The sequence below is a fragment of the Glycine max genome, chromosome 3, assembly GCF_000004515.6.
Source record: "Glycine max cultivar Williams 82 chromosome 3, Glycine_max_v4.0, whole genome shotgun sequence".
NCBI classification, from domain to species: domain Eukaryota; kingdom Viridiplantae; phylum Streptophyta; class Magnoliopsida; order Fabales; family Fabaceae; genus Glycine; species Glycine max.
Genome location: NC_016090.4, coordinates 42040003 through 42065053, shown reverse-complemented (window position 1 = coordinate 42065053; position 25051 = coordinate 42040003). Strand labels below are relative to the sequence as shown.

At 32.5% G+C, this 25051-nt stretch overlaps 3 protein-coding genes across 4 annotated transcripts; all 3 read right to left on the bottom strand.

The window, feature by feature from the left end:
• Window positions 1-7871: 7871 nt before the first annotated feature.
• On the bottom strand, window positions 7872-9155 carry LOC100790027 (probable CCR4-associated factor 1 homolog 11). The gene has a single exon (XM_026127907.2). The coding sequence runs from the start codon at window positions 8874-8876 to the stop codon at window positions 8052-8054; it is 825 nt and encodes a 274-aa protein (XP_025983692.1). The 5' UTR covers window positions 8877-9155; the 3' UTR covers window positions 7872-8051.
• A 2740-nt stretch (window positions 9156-11895) lies between these two features.
• Window positions 11896-16244, bottom strand: LOC100789495 (ubiquitin-conjugating enzyme E2 variant 1C-like). Its single transcript, NM_001254667.3, has 4 exons — window positions 16131-16244; window positions 14671-14810; window positions 13891-14016; window positions 11896-12374 (listed from the first exon to the last, which is right to left on the bottom strand). The coding sequence occupies exons 1-4, from the start codon at window positions 16162-16164 to the stop codon at window positions 12234-12236; spliced, it is 441 nt and encodes a 146-aa protein (NP_001241596.1). The 5' UTR covers window positions 16165-16244; the 3' UTR covers window positions 11896-12233.
• A 6421-nt stretch (window positions 16245-22665) lies between these two features.
• Window positions 22666-24073, bottom strand: LOC100788969 (protein GL2-INTERACTING REPRESSOR 1). Of its 2 annotated transcripts, none has more exons than XM_006577028.4 (2): window positions 23962-24073; window positions 22666-23441 (listed from the first exon to the last, which is right to left on the bottom strand). In XM_006577028.4, the coding sequence occupies exons 1-2, from the start codon at window positions 23973-23975 to the stop codon at window positions 23096-23098; spliced, it is 360 nt and encodes a 119-aa protein (XP_006577091.1). In that variant the 5' UTR covers window positions 23976-24073; the 3' UTR covers window positions 22666-23095. The 2 variants fall into 2 exon arrangements, with proteins under 2 accessions (XP_006577091.1, XP_003521482.1); XM_003521434.4 differs by lacking the exon at window positions 23962-24073 and adding an exon at window positions 23588-23918.
• Between the last annotated feature and the right edge of the window lie 978 nt (window positions 24074-25051).

The following is a 25051-nucleotide window of genomic DNA, read 5'->3' as shown; positions in this document are numbered from 1 at the left end:
ATAATTTACGGTTTGTTAAGATTTTCTTTAGTGCACAGGGTTTGTATTTTCAAATAACTTTTACATTTTTAATGCAACAAACAATTGTTAAATAATTATTTTTGTTTTTATTACAAATATTTTTAATTTTCATCTCTTAATCATTTGAATAACTATAGCTAAATGATAACAATACATTTAGCTAGTAAGTTGGTTCAAATTAAAAAATAAAAACATAGTTTAGTTTCTAATTAATAGTTATGCATTTTTGGATTTTATATTTTTTGTGGTGTACATAATAATTCATTTTTTTGGGTAAAGATAATTCAATATTTTTTAATTATTAACAAGCTAATTCTTTCTTCACCGGACCTGTTAAAGTCTTACTTAACACCTCTTTTTCATCCTTCCTCGCTCTTTGTTACATGTGAACTCTCGATGTTCTCTGTTTCTTTAAAATAAATATTTTTATTTGCTTGTTATTCGCAAAATTTAAAATCACCTTAATTAATCAATTATAAATTAAAATCATATTTTTCACTTAATGTTTAATTAACTCACATATGCATTTATTATAGAATAGGATAAAATAGGAAATCCAACAAATATTTTATTAGAATAAAAAAATATAATATTTCTTGATTTCTAAATAAAAATTTTAAAAGACAAATAAAAAGAAACAAAGAGGATAACTTACACCGAAATTCACTTTAAGAGACCATATAAAAAATATTTTTCAGTAAAAAAAATATTTAATTCTTTATAATGAGTTTTATATACGCATATGTGCATAAAAGAAACTAAAAGGAAAGTGATTAATTTATAACTAAGGAATCAATGTAATTATTGTGAAGATCATATAATAACGTAAATAAAAATTATGAGTAATATAATTTTATATATTTTAAAAAATTTCTTTTAGTCTTTTAATCAATGCTCCAAGTGTAGATACTAATATATATATATTTTTTAATTAAAAACATATTTTTAAAGAAAATTAAAAAAATTTAAACTTCTCACAAATAACATATTTCTAAAAACTATTTCAACCACGTATAATTGGAAAAAACAAAACGGAAAAAAAATTCAGCCGTGTGCCGCTTTAGATTTCGGATAAAAATTCAGCCCTATTTTTCCTCCCTTATCAACCAATTCTTTGAATCTATTACACATCTCATTTATGACCACATTTAATGTAAACTCCCACACAGAAATCAAACGGTTCAACAACCCATATATTTTGCGCGGGAAGGAGGAGTGGTGCACGCATTTCATCAAGTTCTGACAATTAAATTTTAGGATTCTAGAGGTTACATGACATTTTCTGATTTTCACTTGATAAGACTTTGTAAGAAAAAAATATTTATTTCTTCTTCGATAAAGACTATACAAATAAGACTCTATAAAAAAAACTGAAAAATTATATCAAGAAATAAATAAATATAAAACTTTGGCCATGTAAAAATATAATATAAAATTACTTATTCAATTATTTGTTAGAAACTAATATGCATAACCATGACCATCATAATTATAATCACTTAAGTTATCTTGGACAAAATTAAATGCAAGCTAAATAAAAAAAGTAACCGGAAGTCAAAAGTTAAAAAATTAATTTATTCGATAAAATTAATTATTAAAATAATTAAAAAGTATAAAATAGCAAAAATAAAATAAAATTGTCATTTATTTAAAAAATATAAAAATATATATATTGAAGATAAAATATATATATATATATATATATATATATATATATATATATATATATATATAAAATTAGAAACTAAAAGTGCATTTTAAAGATGCTACTTCAAGTAGTATTTTAAAAAATATCAAAAACTACTAAAAATGATTAAAAAAAATTATTTACCAAATAATCAAACAAGTTTTCGAACCAAACTACTTAAAATTTCTTGCACAACATAATCTTAATCATCAATCCTTATATATTTTTTTATTGCAAATGCTTGTTATATTATTCAAAACTTTAGAAATTTACTAAATATTAATCGACTTAACACACATCATTCATGTACTTCAAATATAAAGTACTAGTAACATTTGGAGTGCTACGTATTTTTCATGGTGCAAAAAATTTAATTAGTGAAAGCAAGACAAGATTTCTTCACATGAAAAAAATGGTTAAACATATAATTTAGTCACTACATGCATCGTGATTTTTCAATTTGATCCTTATACATCAAATTTATTAATTTAGTTTCTATACGTATAAATGTTTTTAGTTTAGTCATTGTCAGATGTCACTGTTAACTCCTCTCTTTTTTTTAAAGAAAAAAACATTGTTAAATCCCTTACACATTCGTCATTTATATGGATTAAATTAAGAATGCACTAAGTAAAAGCACACAAGAGAGTTAATGGTCAATGTAAGATCGTTAGAGATAGCGTCCTAACAGCAAGAACCAAACTGAAAATATTTGTATGTATAGGAACCCATTTAATAAGTTTTTGCATATAGAAACTCAGTTGAAAATTAACTGTATACAAGACTAAATTTAAATAACGGAACAAAGCTAAAACTAACTATGCTTAAATCACAGTCTAACACGACACTAATATTAAAAAAAATCAAATTGAGTAAATGCATAAACAGATACACTCTTGTATAGTTGTATTAGTCAATGTAAGTTCATCCCCTTTTTTTTTTACGAAAAGTTTTGGCCATAGAAAACTCTGCATTAGTTCTTCTCCTTTCGAAGTGCTGTTTCCACTCTAGATCACCCAAATACTGAAGGAAAAATTTAATGAGTAAAATATACTTTCAATTGCTCGAACATGTAATATCAATTTATCCATTAAAAAAAAATTCTTAATTATAGAAAATAAAAAATACAAAAATAAAAAAGCCCAAAGATGCCGTTGACAAGAAAAGATATTTATAAGTAGTGGGAGGTTAATTCTGGGAGGAAGACAAAGTAAATCAATCAAAAGGTACCTGGTTCGTAAATATGATATGTAACACACGTGGTATGTGGGGATGCACAATATTGTGTAACTGGTTAAGATAGAACTCTCTTCACGTGCCTTACGAAAAAAGGTCCAGAGAGTAGATGGAGACCCTTGAGACAGTCACAGACATAGAAATAAACTAACTGATTGATATTCGACCAGTAGATATATACAAAGGTTTCACCAATGGCCTTTGATCTTCTTCTCTTCATTATTTTGTTCATCGTCTCATTTAATTGTGTTTTGGGTGTCTCCAAAACCTCCAAAGGTCCGTCACAATCAAAATAGTTGAAATTGATTATTTTCCATAGCCAGTTCAGGAGCTTAAGTGTAGTATGTTTGTTTATATGCGGTTGACCAAGGCATGCCAATTCGACGTGGTTAAACTATTGCTAATGAACATGGGTTGATATTACTACCATTTTCCTTGACAATCGTGTGTGTAATGAATGCACTGGGACCCTGATTCGGCCTATGCTTTTATTTTGATTAGATTATAATATTATTCCGACAGAAATAAAAGTGGGGGACCTCCTTTTTTTCCAACTCCTGTATGGAAGAACATGAATCATATTATATTTATGGAATCCTATCCACATTGCAATGAAACAAAAGTAAAGAAGGGGAAATATATGCAGTCACACCACCTCACGAAATTTTTATGGATACTATTATTTGCAACTTGTACGATCAATTTTGAGGACTTATATTTTTACCTTATAATTACCCAATCCTAGAATTTGAAACATTTCCCAAACTCATCCTCATTCAAACAGAAATGATTGTCAGAAAATATGGTTACGCCGAATTTGAGTTGGGTTCTAAACTAAGTCTAGCACGATAAATTTCATAAAATGTGTCAAAAAATTTCTCCTGTATAAGATGTCACATCAGAGGAACCATTGGTGCGGAACCGTCCGGTTTGTGTATATTATGTGTTTTCATCATTCACTTGGCTACGCATTGTTAAGGATCTTACTATCTTAACAGCGAAAGACCGTGAAACATTCTCAAGCTAATGTCATCACGTGGTCGGGGTGTATCAAAACAAATACAATGGACCAGCAGCTATAGATATTGAACACTATCACACATCATGGAGCATGAGGATTGATGAATGCTTGATTATGACATGCTGACCCACACTGAAAGTGACATGCTAATATCATTTTCAAGTTTCCTTTCTATGCCATACATGAATGTATGAGTTCATAATTCATATAAAATTCATCTTAGCATTCATGCATGCAAAGCAAGTTAGTCTTAATCTAAATCAACCCATCATGTCCAATCAAGCTGTAGCCGGATTTTCAATCCATACAAGGTTCGTCAAGTTCCATACAAGTGCAGCTTGCCTAACACAACAATAGCCCTTCCAGAACTGTCGCGGTTCTCAGCTTTACGAAGAAAGATACAATACTTGCATTGGGACATAAGCATAAGAAAGATGATACCTGTTAATGTATTAGTTAACCTACTGGATCCCCAAACAATACAACCAGACGTTAAACATAAAAACACTTTCTGATTAACCATATCCCATCTAATGTTCCCACAGACATCGATGTCTAACCTTCTTTATCAGCCATTCTCATACTCGATGTCTCAAGATGTACTGAAAACTTTTTAAGTTAATTATCTACCATCAACCAGTTCAAGTTCAGTGTTAAGCACGAACTTACACGATGAATTTGATGTCAAATCATAATGCCATTTGACCATTCGAAAGAGTAGCAGCAGAGAGTAGTACAAGTTTTGTTAGGATATAAGAGGAAGGGGAGTTTAGAATATTAGTTAGTCAGGTGAGTTAACTAAGGAAGACAAAGTAAGGGGGAAAACAACATTCTTAAGGGTTTCCTCCTTCTCAAAGGATTTCCCTTTTTTTAACCAAAATACTATTTATTGTTCGAGTGAAATTGAACAAAAATATACGAGGGACAAAAAAAATCCTTCTCCATGGTTTCCTCCTTCTCAAATGATTTCTCTTTTCTAAAAAAAAAGCAAATGCTCTTCAATCTACACAAACAGAATAAAATGCCTCCTTCCCCTTTACATTCTCTTATTTATCTCGCTAATTCCCCTTTCCCTTGTATCCTCTAACAATACCACCTCCCCCCCACCCCCCCTGAAATTCCTGTCCTCTAGGCTGGAATCTGAAAAGCAAAATATAAGGGAAACACTTCCAAGGGTTTTTTATTATTATTGTTGTTGTTGTAGCTACAGGAGGATGGGCAAAAATTTTCAATTTAATGTCTTCATAAAAAAAAACTCCTCATGCACAGTAGGTGTATAGCTCGACCCTTATAATTTCCAATATGAGATCCTGATAACCTACAAAGGCCAACTTTGATGGTAGCAACCAAGTAATGTTGTTTTGATATTGCTGGAACCACAAGGGAATGATTGTGGGTACTCTCTGAATTATGCGGGCTTGAGCTCGACCCATTAAATCTTTTAGGATTTACTATTCATACATACCTTCTTGATGAATCCAATAGCTCATACCCATTTAGGCTTGGCCCATTAAGACAAATATCAGAATGTCATGTCTACCCTTCTTCCATTCTCCTTAGGCAGAATGCCAGCAAAACCACATCGTATCTCACTTGTGCACATCCATAGTGGCTCTGCAGGTAGTGGCCACCACTTACGAGCTTGTGTCCAGCAGCAGTGGTGGTGACGGCACAGTCAAACTCCATATAACCCTGATCCAAGGTTGCCTCTGCTTCATAATCATGCATACATCCTGTCCAGCAGTAAAGGCTTGAACGACCAGTTTGAGATCCATGTTTCAGAGGTCATTGATGCTTCACCTTTTGTTCTTTGTCATGAGTCACAACTAAGCTCCAAAACTGTGAAACATGACAGCACCTCATCCTTTGTCTCCCAACATTTTTTCTCCTCTACCTGTATTCCTGTCCTTGATCATCTTTACCATTTGGTCATACTTGTTGATCTTTGTATATGGTTCCGATTTTGTAATAGATTCTAGTTTTCTACTTCACCCTTATTCCCAACCATGACCATCTCTACTGTTCGGTCATACTTGTTGATCTTAGTATCTGGTTCTGATTCTGTATCGTGTTCTAGTACCTCCCCTCTGATGGCTTCACCATGAATTCTTGCAACCAAAGGATCGTTACCATTGAATTAGGCAATTTGATCTTCCTTGCCCAGCAATGAAATTCTTGGAAGATAAATTCCCCTTTGTTTTATCTAAACTGCTATTGGAATTGGATAACAGAATCTTCTGTCAAAGAATATATTTCTTGGTTTTCTACTATATTCATCATCCCCAGTCTATTCACTACCCTTATCTTAAGAACATTTTTTATGTTCTCAGATTTATGACCAATCCAAGAACATAAAAAAATGTTCTTAAGAATGAGAAGCACAATTTCATCAAACCTGAAGCATTTGTTTGATCTCTTCAATTCCCTCAACCTTCATTTCTGAGACCTGATAACTGATTTTTCTGGCCCCTTCTTGAGAAATTCCATCAACGATTCATGGTCTATGATTCTTGACTCAATGATCTCCATCCATGGGATTGTTTTCCTTCTACCCAAAATTAGGATCCGAGTTGGAGCAAATGTTATAAATCAAAATACTGACTTTATTGAGTGACATTGACAGCAAATAGGAGAAAGGATACTTCTCTTCCAAGGGTTTTTCCTTTCACAAGGATTTCTTCATTCACAGATAGCAAAATAGAATGCCTCCTTCCCCCTTACATTCTCCAAGTTAAACAAGTATCCAACTCACAAAACCCCTAACTAGCTAGGAAGTACTAGTATTGTAAACTCCACTTCCCCTTATATCCTCAGAAAGTTTCTAGCTAGATAAATACAATATCCAAGACTTTAATTTTCAACAAATAAATATTCCAATAATATCATGGACCATAATACTCTTAGCTTAGGCCTAACAGCAATCATTCAGTACTTTTGCTTAATGTAAACTGTAAATGCATACAGCAGCAAGTCTACAACAACAACCCAGCCTTTTACCATTAAGGGAAGCCAACTTAAATGAATCAAAAAACGCCATATGTTGTAAATCATGTCTAAAGACAAAAATATTAATCATTTTAGTCCTTAATTGTTTCGCCTATAGTTTTCTTAGTCTTCCTTTGCCTTTAAGGATTGGATTACACTATTTAATCAACTCTCCTTATTGAGCGTTGTTGTTAAATGGTGGCGCCATTGGCCGCTATGGCAGAATGGCATGGTGGCTTTTTTACCAACTGCTATAGACAATTGTGAAAGGAGGTCAGCTATGGCGCCACCATAGGCTGCCATGGTGTGTTTATATGGCGGAATTTGGACCTTCTGCCATCTTCCATTGATAAGACTGGAGACTTCTACATGTCTTCTCCACACATACTCAAATCACTTAAGGCAAGATTCTGCCATTGTCTCTTTTGAAAACCTATTCTGGCTTCATTCCAACTAACTAAACGTGTGTATGTGTGCTTGTGAGAGGGACAGAGAGAGAAGGAAAACTTTCCTACAGTAAGAATGCTAGATAAAGTAACAAAAGAAACAACAAATGAAAAATAGCAGAAATAGCACTGGTTCTTAATTTTACGACCTACCATGCAATCTGTGATCTTCAACTATATAATATCTGCAACCCAATGACAGAAATCATTCAAATAGACACTAAACCAAAATGGAGGAAACCGGCAGGGGTATCCCTTATCCTTACCTTTTGACTGGAAATAGCCAGATGCACGACACTTTGCAACTGAATCAATGAACATGAACCAAGCAAACTTTGAACAAAATCATTTCTGTTAAATATTAAAACCACTTTACTAAAATAATAGTATAGGTAAGGTGGATGATAGAAAATTTTCACTCTGTTGATAACTTAAAAACATTATCCTCTAATTCTATATATTAACACGCTCTAAGTCAACAAATGCATTGCCTCCTCATACATTACTATCTTTCGCAGGTGCAAATAGAACCCAAAGAATTAATAATTCCTAATGGATATTGATAAGCCAGAGAAAATGTGTAAGCTTTACAATTTAAAGCTGAGAAAAGAAACCTAGGCCAAATTGATTACTATTATTTCATATATAAGAAAGCTCAGAAAACCTCCAAACCATACAAGACACCAGCGTACTGAACAAGTCCGTCAGCCTTGTCAAAGTAATTCTCTCTGATATTCTGAAACGCGTGCAGAGTGAGCAAACTATCAGAACCAGCCTGATGACTTTTTCCAATAACACGTTCCACCTTCAGCGACTGACAAACACGGTCCAATCCACCGTGCAGGTTTGAGCAGAACCTCATCAAATGCTTCACATCAAAGACTCTGTCTCCGAAAAACACCCTCACCAGACGCAGAAACTCTCTTAATTCTTCTGGCAATGTGCGATGTGTCATCAATTTCACCAAATATCCGAAATCATAGGCGCTGTGAAAAGTCACCCAACTAACGGCGTCGTCGCAGACCAGACCGGACGACATCATGAGCTCCGCGAACCGGAACGAGTCAATCCCGAAATCGCGATTCTTCTCGAAATCGATGCCCTGGCGGCGCAGCAACTCCACAGAGTCGTGAGCGTGGGCGTCACGCGCGACGTCGAAATCTTTGAAGTTGAATTCCCAGATGAAGGCGTTGGAGGTGCCGAGGGTGGGAAGGTTTCCGGCGTTGTCGGAAAGGGTAAGGCCGATCTGAATCAGGTGGAGGCGGTCGACGTTGGCTTTGAGTACGGCGTAGTGCGCGACGGGTTGGCGGTGGCGGAAGGAGGGGTCGCCGGCGTCGGGACGCACGACGACACCGGGGAACTCGGTGTCCATCGAGATGAGAGGGAACGAATCGATGACGGATCGGATTAAGTCGAACTCCGATTCGAGATTGGAGGACCACACTGATCGAGTGAGGATGGATCCATGGGATTGGGCCATGGCTTTTAGGGTATTGAGTTCGATCACTTTGGTGGTTAATTTACGAGGCCACGATTTAGGGTTTGAAGAGAAGAAGAAGAAAAAGATTCGCAGGGGAAGAGAGAACGCCACTGCTATGGACAACTTGTTATAAACAGTGAGGGGAAGGTTCTTTCTTCTCGTTAGTCCTTTTTTTTTTTTTTTTGCTTTTTTTCGTGATAACAATGAAAAAGAATAACACGAATACAAGAATAAATGAATAATTGCCAGTTGCCAATTACCAATTGCCAATTGCCAATTGATATGGACTTGTAAAGCAAGTTAGGTTAAATTGGCTTTATACGGAGTGGGAGTTCCAATTTGATAAATTGATATTTTTTTTATTAATATTGATTATCTCAATGATACTACTAGGTGAATACTATATTTATTTAATTATTTTTAGCAAATTACTTGTCTTTTTTTAAGGCAACCAATTAGGTATCTTCTAATCAGCAAAGAAAAATAGTTATATTCTAATTAATTATTCAAATCCCTGCAGATTCTGCAAATTACTAAATTGTATTCTAATTTTTCACTGACTATAGATCTATAATATATTTGCTTTAGATTTTAATATAATTTATTTACCTTTTTTATTTTAAGATATAACTTTATCTAGTCGGGCAGAATTATATTTTTTAAAACTTTGTTTACCGAATTAAATTGCCGAATTCTAAATCGTGATTGAAGATTAAATTCCTTTTTATATTAATCCTTCAGAAATTAAATATTATCAAATTGATTTCTTAAATATATGAAGTATCACCATATTAATCTTTATGGAAAAATAAAAGTGATAATAAAAAGAAAAAAAAAACCTTTGAGAATTTAATTTAGTAACTTTTTTTGTTGTGTGTGTGTGTGAAAACAAGTATCATTGCATGCTTAAGTGACAATGATATCAGAATTCCTACCCTGCAAAATTTAATGCAAATAAATGTGATTTTGGAGCATTTGCAAAAAAAGAAAAGGAATCCATGACACATCTGTTTATTCAATGTGAATTTTTCTCTCTAAGTTGTGGGGGAAGGTGTTTGAAGTGGTGGGATTTAAAATTATCATTTCACAATCAGGTGGTTCCTAATTTTTTACAATTCAGAGGATTGGTGCAATGTGGAGCAAAGAAAATCAAGCGTGTGATGTGGCAATCTTTTTGGTTTGCTGCTGTTTGGACCATTTGAAAGTGTATAAATGAGATGATATTTTCAAAGAAAAAATGAGTTGCAGAAAATGTTGGAGCTGGTGCAAATTCGTTCGCGGCAGTTGATCACTTATTGGGAAAATTTCAATATTCATTTTCGTGTTGGATCACTACTCTTAAGGCTTGTTTGGATATATGGTGATATTATGCTCTGCCAACTCGGGACATATTCTGTGTAGATATCATGTTTTGAGATCTTCTGATGCGTGGTTGTTTCCGAATTGGTGGTGTTGCGGGAGTATGATGGCTTTAGTTTTCGGCTTTTATGTTTGGGCTTTGAATTTTATTCTTGTAATATACTACAATGATTTGTGAAGACAATGCATTATCATTAAAATTAATTTTGTATCGAGCTAGGAAGAAAGGCAATGATGAGTCTTGAAAGATTTAGATCCTCTTATACTGTTGAGTGACAAAACATAATTTATGTTAGAATGATAAAGACATACTTTTTTTTTATCAAAAATTAATTAGTAGGATCCTCAACCAATTGTGGTGGATCTTTGTTTGATTGAAATCATGTGTTTATTCCTCTAATATTATCATATCATATCACTCAATGACATAAAAGGATCCAAAAGTCAAATTTTAATACTACTATCAAATATCTCTATTTTAGTCGAATAAACTTATAAATTAATTAAATAAGTTATAGATTACTTGTAATATCTAAGCAAACATAGCCTGACAAATAAATGTTTTGTTTTATGGTCAAAGATGCAGTAAGCATAGTGCATTTATAAAAGGACAACAAGAACATTTGTTTTGGCCCTACTCACGTAGTTTTCATAGCATTTTCATAAATCATACTCTCAAACAACCATTCAATTGTTAAAAATGAAATGGATATTTACTTTATGCATTAATCAATCAAAATTTCATCTTCAGTACAGATGTGCATTTCTCAAGTAGGAATTACAATAATAGTTAAACCATATAAGTAATTTTTTTATTAATGTATCACAATAATTTGAAGAAAAAAGTCACTTCCAACTTGACAACTTGGGCGTCAAGTCAAGCTTATCTTTTGGTAACAACTAAAAGGCGCATTGAAATAAATCATTATCCCTGTCAAACCTACTGGAAATTACGGATAGCCACTAGCCAACTTATGTTTATGTATATCGAGTAAACTGACTTATGTCATTAACTTTTTATGGTCTTTGCCTAGGTCATATTTTATATGTGGTGACAGTATCGGCTACTTCGACGTTGACACCCTACCCTTCCTTTATTTAATGCCTGAATCTTGTTTACTTGTTAGTTCAATTGTTATTGTTATTAGCACATGAAATCATACACATGTAATCGAGGTTGTGAAATTTTTCGTTGATGATCGCAAATATATATTTTTTTCAATTTAAAAGGATTGACAAATACGGGTGTTTCAAAAATAGTTATATTATTCCTACACACACTTTCTAAAACATTTTTCTTATAATTTACTTTTTATTTCTGTCTCTAACATATACAAATCCAGCAAAATTCATCAAGCGACATCTTAAAAATAGATATTGATAGCAGTTCACAACGCTTAAGGTTGCTCCAGCCAACATAAATTATGCCAACCGTGCTCGGAACTGAAGAGGATTCCCAATTAAAATTGGCAATAATTTTCTACAAACATACTCTACTGGTTTTTGCACAGGTGCTGGTCCAAGAAATCAAGGGTATAATATTAAGCTCTCAATCAATACCAAAACTAGATAATGTAAGAACCCAAATCCTCAAGAGAGAATCACGTTGACATTTAAAAACACGGAACATATCATGCACCAACCAAAGACATGCACACATCCAAACAGCATTTGTCACTTTTTTATATAGCCTCCGCTAAATTAAAAGTCAGAAAGCAAGTGAATTAAGAAAGAAGCAAGGTCAAAACGGGAAAAACTGTTATAATAAGAAAAGAACACTACTTTAAGAGTTGCTTTCAATAATTAGGACAAATCAAAGAGCATCCCTTCAACACAGTTGAAAATGTATTGCAACAAAACAACTCAATGGAGGTAAAGATGAAGCTCTTTTGAGCATTCCCCATTATGTTCTTGAATTTAGAAGGATCAAGAGTAATACATACTATATATTGCATACTGCAAATGCAATATGATCCAATATCGGTATGATCTTGGACACTAATAGTGAGTACCTTCAGGAGGTTGGACAAGCTTGCGGTTATGTGAAGCCGCCATTTCCTTCTTCAGCTGGGTCAGTATATCTTCCATGGTAAACCTCCGTTGCCAATTTGCAAGAAGACCAAATTTCTTTGATTCAACCTGTTTCAATTACAAATCCATAAATCTAAATTAGGAATTTATTATCAAGTTTGTATCAGGGACTAATAATAGGAGTATATGTATTGGCAAACTAGTTCATGAATACAAGGGAGACCTGGGAAAATGCATAACAATGTTAACAACTACAAAAAAGAAATGATCTGGAGAAAGATAAGAAGGGGTTCCAAGTGCCAGAGCACTCAATTGTTGCCTAACTTCTCAACCCTTTGCTCCCAATCTCCCCAAACAATAATCTGTGTCCCAAGTCCTGGTGCAGATCCCTACTCCCTCCATCTCCCCAAGCCTTCCAACCACATTTCTCCCTTATTACTCCTTGAATATAAGAGTGATCCAACCACATTTCTGGGCCCATTCAAGTTCAACCCATGCTTACTCTTCCAAAGTTCCAAATTTCTAGTAGACTTGGAATAAGGATGTATCAACCAAGTTTTATGTTATGATTAAGAAAAGTAGGATGGCAATGGTATGTAGATGAAGCAACCTGTATTTTTTTTCATCAGGGCATGATGAAATCAACACATACATGAGAAATGATAATAACCTCTCTTGATTTTGTAGTTTTCAATAAATTTTAACCAACATGGAAGAGTGTATCAACCAAGTTTTCAATAATTTTAACCAACAAGAGAGTGTTCCTCAAACCCCTCTACATATTATTCCCTTCTTAGAGTTCAAATTACTCCCTTAGAATTAGGGTTTGAGCCTAACTCAATTCCAAAAACTAGCTCACAAGGTTATATATATTATTTTGACATATCACTAATCAATGTAGAATCTCCAACACACACTCCTCATGTCAAAACTGGGCAACGTGAAGTTTGCAAGATTAAACATCTGCCACTGCAGGTTGTCCAATAACAACTGATTACAAGTGACTTGATAGATCATTACATCCAACAACAATCACTAGGATAGACTCATGGGGGTGAGAGTTACTAATCTTCAAAAGTTAGTTCATCGGGGTAAGAGTTACTGTTACGACCCAAGTTCTATTGTTAGGCCCAATAGAGTATTATAATAGTTGTGTCTATTGTTAGGCACAAGTATATAAGTCAGTAGGGTTCTAGAAAGCATTTGAGCATTCTGATATGCTTTCTGTTATTGCATTTTTGTTCTACGGTGTGGCATACTGTTATATATACTCTTGTAATGAATGATAGAAAGGGAGCAATGAATTTACATGCAAAGTTAGCCTTCTAATTTACCTTTTCTCTCTTATTTTTCTGGAGTTCACTCCTACTTGAAAGGAGCTTCATTCTAACCCGAATCAGTTACTCCCTACTTATATACACTATTTAGGCCACATTACAAGTCAACGTGAGTTCCCAACACACTCTTGCATACATCTCATATTTATTTCCCACATCAATTGAGAAAGCAAAATGAAAAACACAGCAGTTAGCATTGTGTATACCCCCTCATGGCTCCTACCACAGCACCCAATGAATTGAAACATGTAAATAGCTGAAAGCGTGTTAAAAACTAAGAATCATACCACTCCAGTTTCATGATTAACACAAGTCATATTGATTCGTGAATGAAACCGAACACTTGGGGGCTTTTCTGGGTAGTCTTTATCACAAAACAACTTCAATTGATAAATTCTTCCTTCATGTACAGTCTGGTAGAAAAACACAAAAAGCATAAATTACTGAACCTGCATATAGCCTGTTATTCATGCAGCATATAAAAAAACAAGCACATTATCTGGAAAAGAGATAATAAGTCTAAACTTTCAGTTTTAAGTAGAGCAATTCATACTTCAGAGTTCAGATTTTTTCAAAAATGATGCAAAGACGCTACATAAATCAAGTCAAGTAAAGATTCAGCAGACTATTGGACGGACATAAAAAAAAAGCCAAAATTGCTTCCATTATTATAACCACAAGATAAATCACAGAAGCATAATAACATTTCCAATTATATTTCTAATAGCTGTCAATACTATGCTCAGTAAAGTTGTATAATAATATAAGTGTACATTTATAAATATATGGAAGTTTGTGCTATGTTATATAACTTAATTCTTGAAACTGAACTGTCTGGACATGAACTTGGACACTATGATGGTGATGGTGTACATACAGAGACACAGAAGTTTGTTTAAAGATTAACATGCTCAGTTGCTATTACCCAGAAAGTAAAAACTTCATTTTAGAATGCATAACTTCCATCGATACATGAAAATTCGCTGGTTCAAATAAAATACAGCTCATTTAGCATGCACATATTTGATAGAAAAAAAAAATCAAGGCAGTAATAGATAAATATTTACATTATAGGGGCCAATAATGGTTCCAGTCCAAGAGCGCATGTAAATGTCGTCACCATCATCCATTCCATAGCTAACTGTTCCATCTCCGATTCCTTTTTCTCCCTTCTCAAGCTCCTCCAGCAATCTGAAGTTCCTTGGAACTGCATTAAAGTACAAATGCCTTTAACTACATACTCATGCTAACATTGTATCTTCAATAAATATCAAGAATGGCTACATATGTAATCCTTCAACCAAATTTTAGTCATGATATTAGGAGTTAGGAGGGAAGGAAAAATTAGTTAGCAATAGTTAGAACTGATAGTTAGTTAATTAAAGGGGTTAATCACTTAATTTGATATAAATAAGAGGATGCAAGGGAAAGGGGATCATTCTGTTAGGTATCAAATGTAAACATTAGTATTAGCTGTGTGTGAAAGGGGAAACCATTAAAGGAGATGTTCCTCTCTTTAGTTCTGTCTAAAATACTTCTTTTCTATTTTAGCTTCATAACACAACTTTATGACCAGAGCCAGCAAAAGTGTTCCACATTACTTTATCCAGTAGATGGCAAGGCACATTTCTTTGTTCACAGAGCATCTTCATGCATGAGCAGTACCAAAGAAAATAATAATTAGTTGGCTTATAGCTTCATAATTTTAAGATATTTTATCTGATTTTTGTAGCTTCTGTTTATAAGCAGTATGTTATGTCAGATTAATGCTACTAGTTAAAGAGTTCTAGTGTCATATTTGTAAGTCCCAAAGACTACTAATGGTAATTATTATCCGAATTCCCTAAGAAGGGAGAGATGTAATCTGAAAGGTCTTAGCTTACATTTCAAAAGCCAAAACCAAGACTGTGAATGTCAAAACTTTTACTTGAATATTAAACCTAGAATTGTCAAAAAGAGTCTTAGTTCTTTCATGGTTTGTCATATGATAACCATGCTTAGGAACAAAAATGTGTTATGAAATTATCGTGAACAGTGAACACGCTTACCCACCCACATGTTGGATTAAGCTCCAATACAACAAGAAATAGCAGAGGACATAGCTAAAGGTACCAAACAGAGACGATTAAAACAACTCACCTGGGCTTTCATATTCAAACAGCAGTAGAAATGAAATACGAATTTCAAAGAAGCATACAATACAATGATAAACAGTTAAACACAGGTGAAAGCAAGCCAAAGTGATTTAAATTATAATTAGGGTATTAAAAAAACAAAAACAAAAAAAAAACAGCATTTACGCAAAATTCATCATCCGAAACCGCAGCTATGGGTTGAAAACCCCCACGCCGTTTCCATCATCAAAATCACAACAAAAAATATACGACGGTAAAACGAAGCAAACAAACGATTATTAACCTCATCGGTGCTATAGATCAAGGCAACAAGTAAGTAACAGAAAAATGTGCATGATTTTCGGTTTTTGAAAAAAATGTTAGAAGAGGACGGTGATAGGTGAGAGACTAACCCACGACACTGGATCCTGAAGAGCCAAGCGTCATGGATGAAGGAGTGTTGTGGATCTGATCAAAGTATCGAAATTCGAAATATCTCAGAAAGAGGGGAATCGCTGTGTGTTTGCAAAAATTAATGTTGGAATAACCAAGAAAAAGAAAATGGCACAACAGCGATTTGCTGTAATAGGGAAGGGTATTACCGTAATCACACATGTTCTCTCGGTCTCGGTCGTCGGTCGACGCTTCTTCTATGAGGACCAAACGCATCGATACGTCCTTTCGCATTTCTGTGGAAAAAAAAATGCTTTTAACTTTAATTATTATTATTTTTTGGTGAAATTTTAATTATTCATCACAATTTCCATGTTTCTTTGGATTAGAGCACATGTACTATGGTAGTATTATCTACCAGAGAAAATCCTATTTCAACAACATAAGATTATTATAGATAATAAATTATTCTCTCTAAATATTTTCTGTAATTATATATTCAGATTTCTAACATAAAATTACTGATTAAATAAAATAATTTTATATCAGTTGAGATACGAGTTTGATTGTATAGTTTTTATATTATACTTTTTATACTTAGAAATTACTTACCTGAGTCTCTCGATCCATATATGTTTTTTAATATATTTTAGTGAAACTAGAACAGATTAAAAAAATATCTATAAGAATCAAAATAAAAATATAAAAACTAAAATCTAAATATTGTATGAGTGTAAGGATTAAATAAAAATTGAAATTTTTCCCTTAAAAAATGTCATAGTTTTAATTTCTTTTAATAGTTCTAGGTGAGATTTCCTGATGTTTAGGATAAAATAAAAAATAATAATTTTTACATTTTCTTAATTTAATTATAATTGAAAAATTAATTATAATATATTTTTACTTTAATCCAAATGGTAAACAATTTGATGACAAAAAATACTATGAAACATATTATGAAAATGTGAAATTATGAAGATAAAATGTAGTTAACCTTTTTTTTATAATTTATTATTAAACTAGGACTTTAATGTCACTCTATATATAACTAGGCTTTATTTATGCCCAATTTTTTTAAACCCGATTTAATATTACCCTTTGTTACTTCAATTAGGTATCATAATTTCCTTAAAAAAAAAATAGGTGTCATAATTTTTAAAATTAAGTCAATGTTACTCTTTCCGTCGAAGTAACCATATTTTAAAAATTACGGACCTAATTGAACTAACAAAGGGTAAAATGACTTGGTTTTAAAAATTGTATGTTAAACCTTAAATTAATAATGAGATAAAATTGAATAAAATAAATAAATAATGGGAAAAAAGTAATTAAAAAAATAAAAGGATTACATGCTGGTCTACAATCCAGTTTACAAGCCTATGGTGTAGATGTGGGCCCAAAAGTAGCAAGCTCGTTTATTTGTAGACTTATATGCAAATTGAGTTTATGGAAACTAGACTAATATATATACCTAATTCTATTTGTATTGTCATTCATAAACGAAAAAAGTAGGTTGGTGTTTTTAAGTTTGCCACAATTTGCATGGTTGAATGAGTGACCTTAATTTCGAATGGTAGTGAGTAGTGACATTATTCTTGATATAGATGTAAAGCATTGTGCTAAGATTTTTATTACTCATCATGCGATAAATCACTATTTTCTTGCAGAAATAGAACCCCATATAAATCCTTTGTCATGTGATCTATTGTGAATGTCACTAAAATTTTCACTCTATTCATACTATGAAGACAATTCAATTTAGTAAATCTCTATCTCTACTATTTCTTATTTATATTCACTAAGTTAACATAAACTCCCATAAGACTTTATCTTGAATTATTTAAAGTTTGAGTTTGATTTAACATAAGTTACTTTTTAAGTTTTGTTTATGATAAAAATATCATAGGTTTCTCAACCTATTAAGTTAGAGATTAATCTCGTTTATGGCGTATGTCTATTACTAGTTCAAAAAAAAATTGTAAACAAAAAAAATTAAATATAAATTTTTTTATTAAATAGATTGTTCTCCCACGTATAAATATAATAAGATCTTATATAATTCTATGAGTTAAAAGTTGTTTTTTAAAGTTTAATCTCACTTTTAAAAATTTTGGGGATGATTAAACTCAATTCAACTCAACCTTAACTTTCAAATTTTTTTATCCATAAAAATTAAATATGATATTAATGAATTTTCCTTTTATGATGAAAAAATTCAAACATTAAAGTCAAGTCAGACAAGTACCCATGAGATTTACACGATTAAATTTAATTGTAATGTTACTAAAAGTGAAATTTTGTTTGATTGTTTGTTTATTTTTTAAATTTTAAAGACTAATATGAAGGCCGTGATGTTTTAAAAAAATTAATATGATGGTTTTTTTAGGATTTTCTGATACATGCCCTTAAGAGTGAAGATATTGGTTAAAAAAATTAAAATAATATTATTGTAAAAATTACTAGAGAACATAAAAAAAATTATGAACAATACAACTTTATACATTTTAATTTTTTTTATTATTTTAGTTTCTTAGTCAATTTCTCAATAATAGGAATTTGTATTTGTATTTTTTTTTATTACATTAAGTTCAAAACTGAAATGTACTCAGACAAAATACCTTAATTAATGCAAGGCTTGATGTTGATTCTTTTGACAATTCATTTTATTGTGAACTATAACATTTTGCCGGAAAGTTAATTTCCATTTATAATGACTTGGTTCATTTCATTAATTACCTATTTTAGACAAGGGATCAAAACAAGTTAAAGAAAAGGCAAAGACAATTGGACCAATAGCGAACCCCTACACCAATTCAAACTCTCACAAATTATTATTACATCAGTCATTTGATGTTTTTTTTTCTTTTTTACCGATCACTTGATCAGTATATAAAAATACAAAATGATTTATATTTTTTATCGTCATTTTAATTATTTGTAAAAATAAATGCAATGACACTTTAATCTCTAGGTTAAATATGTATTTAGTATTTGTAGAATAAGTAAGTCTTGGTTTTAATCTTTATTTTTTTTTTGTTTTCATCTTTTTTTAATCTAAAATCAATATTTTTTGTTCTTCCACCATATGATATTGATTAATTATTTGTGTTTAATAAAAAAAATCACACAGACATCTCAACTCTGCGTTGCATCACGCTTTCCATTAGATTTAGATTGTTGGCTCTACACGTGTTTTACGTGTTTGGCAAAATTCCTCTTTCAATAAATTGAAAAAGAGCACTACATAGCCTCGAATTTTCCTTTCTATCTTATCCCCTTTGCTTGGTGTGCTTCTAATTTAGTTTGACGCTTTCAAATTGACGAGAACATGAAAAATAACTTTTCATTGGAATATTTTGTATAAATGGGTGTTACATGCTTGACTTTTGTTCAAATAATTTGTAAGTGGGATAATTGTTGGCCCTGTGGAAGAAAATACATACTATTAACTTTTATCTAAGTTTTCATCTTTTTAGCTTTAAAACAAATTAATAGTGATGTTGACTATTGTCACGTTTATTTATAATTAACATGTTGTATAGTTGACAAATAATCATATTTTTTAAAGCATGCGACTGAGATTTGATCTTTAGATCTCTTTGTATATAAGAGTATTGTTAGAAAAAATTAATTTTTTAGATAAATGTTAGTACCTTAAAATATTAGTATCTAATTACGAATAAAGAGATATTGTGATTCGTTCAAAATGGACTAATAAACACATACTGTGCGGAATATGCATGAACTAATGAAAAAAAATCTTTTTGCATCACTCCATCAACATTGACCGATAAAAAAAACATTATTAATATAAATGTGGTCAACTGTTATATCAATAATGTTTAAGTGACTTTAAATTTTTTATCCATTTTTTACTACAAAAATAACAAGTTGTATTTAAGATAATCACTAATCAATAATGACTTATAGTTAAACCAGTTCATATCAAATCAGATGGTTTATGTAAGTTTAAGTCTATCCTATTTTATACTCGACCCAAATCATAATATGACCAACAAAAGTATAGGAGGATTCACTCATCAATCATCAAGTTAGGTTATTTGGTTGACTTGTAGCAAATAGACTATCATTTTTTTGTTCTTTTCTTTTTTTCTCTCCTAGGTTATTTTAGAAGGGCAAGGGTTGGATTGAAACACACTTAGTGTGTGCACACATGTAATGCATACATATCCCATATGATGAGGACATAGTCAACTACAATGAAAAATAGAAATAGATATAATGGCTAATTGATTACTTTGATCAATGTAATGCAATACATGACGCGAAGATATGGATCGCATTGATAGACAACAAAAAGATAAGTGATAATCATAATAAATGTTGTATCATACATCAATAAAACATTTTATTGTTGCAAGCCTAAGAATAATATTCTTGATTTTGTCTCACAATTATTTTATCTGTTTGGATAAATGTTGTTAAAATTGATTTTAATTATTTTAATTAAAGACAATTTTGAAATGAAACAATTTATATTTAAATATTTCTCTTTAAAAAAGTTAGTGGTAAAACTTAAAAGTCTAAATATTTTATTCAATTTTTTAAAAAATACAATACTTGAAATTACTTCAACTTATAATCAACATTAGACCTAAACTCAATTCTCAATGTAAAACTAAAAAGATAAATATTTATCTAAAATTATGTTAACAAATATTTTAATACATTTTTTATGGTCCAACATAAATTCAAATACACATACACACTAAAAGTCTAGGTGTTCAAGTAATGGAGAATCACTACTATGTAAAAAGGATAAGTACACTCAAATGCAAAATTTAAATTTTATATTTTAATTACAATTTGTTTAAAATATAAAGATATTAGTTATATTATGTATGGAGTATAACCCAGAGATTATGAATGAGTTGTTAGTTCAAATGGTATTAGACTTAATGTTAAGTAAGGTCTTGAATTTAAGTTTTGTTGATGAAAAAACATGATTGAGATGAGAAAATTTCACTAAAGATTGTTGGTTAATTTTTTTAAAAGAAATTAATCATCAACAAAATTGATAAATATTCCTTAGATATCTATAATGTAATAGGAAAAAAAAAAAAGAAGAGAGAGATGATATGCACTAATGCCTAACCTTCTTTCAGGATATTCCTTAGGCCTGATTTTAAGATAATCGAATTTACTCAACGTTTCTTATTTTTTGCTTTATTTTGTTCTTTTTCCACGGTTTTGATTTGGCCTCTCATTTTGATGATCAATCCCTCTCTATCCATGAGCTGTGTACCTTGTTCAACTTGCCCATATTTTATTGATGACACATACACACGATTTATTGTCATTTCTCACGATGTTTTCACCTGATTTAACCTATAAATTTACATATTTGAATAATAATGATTCTGATTTTTGTTTTGAAGTTTTCAATCTAATAGTTATAAATTACTACTACTGATTAATACTCTGCCATACCTTCACGGTCAATTTACTAACAAAGCTGACAATAGGAGAGCCTTAATTGGTGCAATAATGGTCTCTGCATATACTATGTAGGAAAATAGATATAAACACAAATGGATGCAAAATTGCAGATAGGTGTGAACAAGGAATTTTCGTTGAGAAATAGGTAAGGCGAAATGCAACAAAGATAAAGATCATGAGCAGATTAGAAGCAAGTATTGATAAAAATAGGTGGAAAAAAATAAAATAAAAATTCAGCATTTATCATCTGACGTAATATCTCCCACATTATTCTCAACCGTCTCAATTACTCTTGCATTTATGTGATTTAAATGGCCTTAATAGAATGGCCTTTTTTTTTCAATGCTCGGAACTACCCAACCCACCCTCCACCATCCCTTGATTCACTCATCCTTTCTCGTCCTAACCCACAGCACAACATAATTTTCTTATACTACACGACATACGACTTTCACGCCATTGCTCTCATTATGCTCGTGGACACTTGAAATTTGTAGCATGCAAGTTGGAACTATCCCTTCTTTTTTTTTAAAAAAAATAAAATAAAATAAAGTCATTATCGCATGCAAAACTTTCCATTGACTACTACTACCTTGGATCGTGTCAGGGGATCTGAATGAAATTAGAAAACTAGATTTTCAATGATGTAAATATTGTTATTACTAGCCATTTGATATTAGATACTAGTACTACCATATCCCCAATTTTTAGAAGGCAATCTAAAATAAAGTCAACTAGCATATTAAACTAATTCAATTAGATGCCAACCTAATTGAACCTTTTTTAATTAATTTTTTTTCAAGCATGCTGATGTGCACATGAGTGGTTCAAGTTCACAAAGTGCAGTAGATGCTGCAGTTAACACCGGTTTGGTGGGCCTTCTTAAGTTTCAAACCATTCCAACTGTTACAAAGTACAGAGGATCTACATTCTGTCATACAATTTTGCTTTTGTTGCATCTAACTTTTTTTATAATTTTAATTGGCCTATATTTACTTTTTATGGTGGCTAACGTTAACAAAATAACAGCATGTGCGCCACGTTGAATGAAACAGTAACATTAACATAACATCATTGATGCAGAGCAAAAGAGAGTCAAGGGAAACTAAGGTTTGATGATTTCACCTTAAATTTCAACAAGCAAGCTAAGAGGGAGGGCACCTGAGATTATAAGCCCCCTATTACACTTTTTTTTTTAACCGCTAAAGAGCACCCAGCTCCTATATAATAGATACCTAACATTTCCGAATTTCCCAGTAACTTTCTATAGGTGATTGAAAATAGTGCTATTCACGCTCCACTCTGCCTCTTTCTGTCTCTGCAATCTCTGCATCCCCTGCTTTGACAAAATTGTTGGGAAAGAGCGTAAAAGTGGAGCGCACATAGCACTACTCATAAAAGGGGGGAATAGTTAAAAACAGTAAAAGGAGATTAATTCCTAAGCATTGCAAGCTAATATAATATGTCCTACTATTAGGAACAGATGAAAACGGAGCTACAAACAGAGGACCCTAACTCTATTACTCTAACTCCTCCTTATGGTGGGGTTTTTGGTGTCATGGAGGAAATCAAGCAAAACGGTGCTTTTGCATTTGGGGCACTTTGGATCATCCTCAGAGAGCATCACATACATGAGGCAGCGAGGGCAACCCACAAGAACCATGGAAGTGGCTTCAGGGCTGTTAGAGTAACTCTTGTCCTCTTGGTTCAGCTCCGAAGACACGCACGAGCTCGGCGGTGACGTCGGAGACGCCGTCGCCGATCGTGTCGGCGAATCCAGTCTCCGATCAGCCCTCGGTGGGGACAGGTTCAGCTTCAAGTCAAGCTTTGGACCACTTTCGTTTCTGCGACTCATGGCTGTCCTCTGTTTTCTGCAACCACACAAGAAAAACAAAACAACAAAAAAAATATATATAAGGCACGCAAATATAAATAATAAACAAAAAGGTCTAATCATATGATCAAAAAGAAAGAAAATTGGAAGAAGAAGGAGGTGGTGGTGATTTTGATCACTCACTTTAAGGTGGGTGGAGGAAGTGTTTTTGGAAGAGAGGTCAGAAAGAATGGCACCAGCAAAGTGTTGGTGATCTTTGTTGTTGCGAGAATTGGTGAAGGATCAGGGCCATTTTATATAAGGAAAACGAAGGGAGTGATTTAAGGCTTAAATTAATTGTGAGAGAGAGGTGGAGGGGGGTAGGGTGTAGAGAGAGAGAGAGAGAGGAGAGAGGAGAGAGAGAAAGAGATTGAATTGAATTGAATTGAAGTATTGGGTAGAAGGAGAGTGTAAATTGAGGCCAGGAAATGTATTAATTGTTTGGAAAAATCCCAAGAAGTATGCAGGAAGGGGAAATTTGGAGTAAATATCGCAATTACAAAATGCAGAAGGAGGACCTTTCTTCATTCATTGCCTTAAGGGAGGAGAGTCGGTGTTTTAAGACTCTCGGAGCAACACAGCGCAAGAGAAATTTAAAGCTAAACCCCTTTTTTAAATATCCAACCCCTCACCAACAAAATTTAATAACACCTAGTAGTAAGTCCCATTTATTTTTTTCTTCTTCTTTTTGTTTAATTAAATCGTACTGTAACAATGGAATTAAAACCAAGTGTGTCACTGTGTGCAACAGCCATGCCTCAATTTTAAATATTGGGTAGAAGGAGATTGTATAAATTGAAGCCATTGGGTGGAAGGAGAGAGAAAAAAAAAAGAGTGATGGGATTGAATTGAATTGAAGTATTGGGTAGAAGGAGATTGTAAATTGAGGCCAGGAAATGTATTAATTGAATGGAAAAATCCCAAGGAGTATGCAGGAAGGGGAAATTTGGAGTAAATACTGCAATTACAAAGTGCAGAAGGATGGTCTTTCTTCATTCATTGCTTAAGGGATAGTCGGTGTTTTAAGTCTTGGAGCAACAAATCGCAAGAGAAAATCCAACAACTGTTAAAGCTAAACCCCCCTTATTTAAAAATCCAACCCCTCACCAACAAAATTTAATATCACGTAGTAGTAATTATAAGCCCCATTTTATTTATTAAATCGTAGCAATGAAACTAAAACCAAGTGTAACAGCCTTGCCCCAAATTTAAATACTTCAACAGTGCCCCCCGAGAAAAGGAAAGCAAATTAAATGAAATGACAATGTTCAATGGGATCTCATCTGAATGACAGCACGACACCCTCACAAGCTGAAATGAATACAAAAGCAAGCCTCATACTAGTTTTTATGTTCGAAGAAAATGCATGCGTGTCTACCATTTAGGTCTTTCAGCACCCCTTTATCTGAATATGATCTTCACGAAGGAAATCAAAATTAAAATGTTTATTTTTTGGATAGAGTTGTTACGGAATGATTTTTGTATGGGGTCCTTTCCTTTAAACGTTGTTGTGGGCTTGTGGCTAAGGCCAGCGATGGAAGGAATCATGATTCTTCTGCTAGAGAATTTCTCATGTTCTGAGTTCCTGAGGGTTTTTCCGTGGACTAA

What these genes read in the sequence shown, in the direction of transcription:
- LOC100790027 (XM_026127907.2), bottom strand. Translation starts at nt 8,876, where the DNA reads ATGGCCCAATCCCATGGATCCATCCTCACTCGATCAGTGTGGTCCTCC.
- LOC100789495 (NM_001254667.3), bottom strand. Translation starts at nt 16,164, where the DNA reads ATGACGCTTGGCTCTTCAGGATCCAGTGTCGTGG. An exon ending in TTCAGGATCCAGTGTCGTGG is followed by an intron (nt 14,811 to 16,130) that starts GTTAGTCTCTCA and finishes ACTTTAATGCAG; the next exon opens with TTCCAAGGAACTTCAGATTG. An exon ending in CCATTATTGGCCCCTATAAT is followed by an intron (nt 14,017 to 14,670) that starts GTAAATATTTAT and finishes TTTTTCTACCAG; the next exon opens with ACTGTACATGAAGGAAGAAT.